Below are 642 nucleotides of genomic sequence, written 5' to 3' on the forward strand. Positions count from 1 at the left end.
GCCGCTCCAGGTCACTCCTGATCTCGGCCAGCTGGGACTCCACGTTGGTGATCATGCACTGCACCTGGGACAGCTGGGAGCTGTAGCGTGCCTCGGTCTCCGTCAGCGTGTTCTCCAGGGAGTCCCTCTGTGTGGGGAACATACAGAATGTCACACAGCCGCTTCTCAAGGGGCATCTTCATGGAATCCCAGAGAAGTCCCAGGCTTCACAAGGTAAGGAGACTGTGGGCGATACCCTGAACAACACCCACCAGGTTGTGCTGGGCCTGCAGCTCGATCTCCAGGGCGTTGACCGTGCGTCGCAGCTCAATGATCTCCGCCTGGCAGGACTGCAGCTGCTCTGCACTGGACACCACCTGCTTGTTCAGCTCCTCGGTCTGAAACAGCACAGGGGACAGGACAGGGTCAGACCCTGCCTCAAGGGCCCCCAAGGGGCTGAGGGTCCCGGGCAGCCGTGTGCTGAGATGCTTACCTGGGTGGTGAACCATTCCTCCACGTCCCTGCGGTTGGTCTCCACCAGGGCCTCATACTGACTCCTGGTCTCATTGAGCACGCGGTTCAGGTCCACGGTGGGGGCCGCGTCCACCTCCACGTTGAGGCGGTCTCCGATCTGGCAGCGCAGGGTGTTGACTTCCTGAGGGA

General features: G+C 61.7%; 1 protein-coding gene across 1 annotated transcript; it reads right to left on the reverse strand.

The window, feature by feature from the left end:
• Positions 1-4: 4 nt before the first annotated feature.
• LOC115285133 (keratin, type I cuticular Ha1-like) lies at positions 5-631 on the reverse strand (the record flags this gene model as incomplete). The annotated part of the gene is made up of 3 exons (XM_029931503.1): positions 5-127; positions 252-377; positions 473-631. Coding segments are annotated over 3 exons (408 nt in total), but the record flags the coding sequence as incomplete, so codon positions are not given.
• Between the last annotated feature and the right edge of the window lie 11 nt (positions 632-642).

The sequence above is a fragment of the Suricata suricatta genome, unplaced genomic scaffold (genome assembly GCF_006229205.1).
Source record: "Suricata suricatta isolate VVHF042 unplaced genomic scaffold, meerkat_22Aug2017_6uvM2_HiC HiC_scaffold_43910, whole genome shotgun sequence".
Lineage (NCBI taxonomy): Eukaryota > Metazoa > Chordata > Mammalia > Carnivora > Herpestidae > Suricata > Suricata suricatta.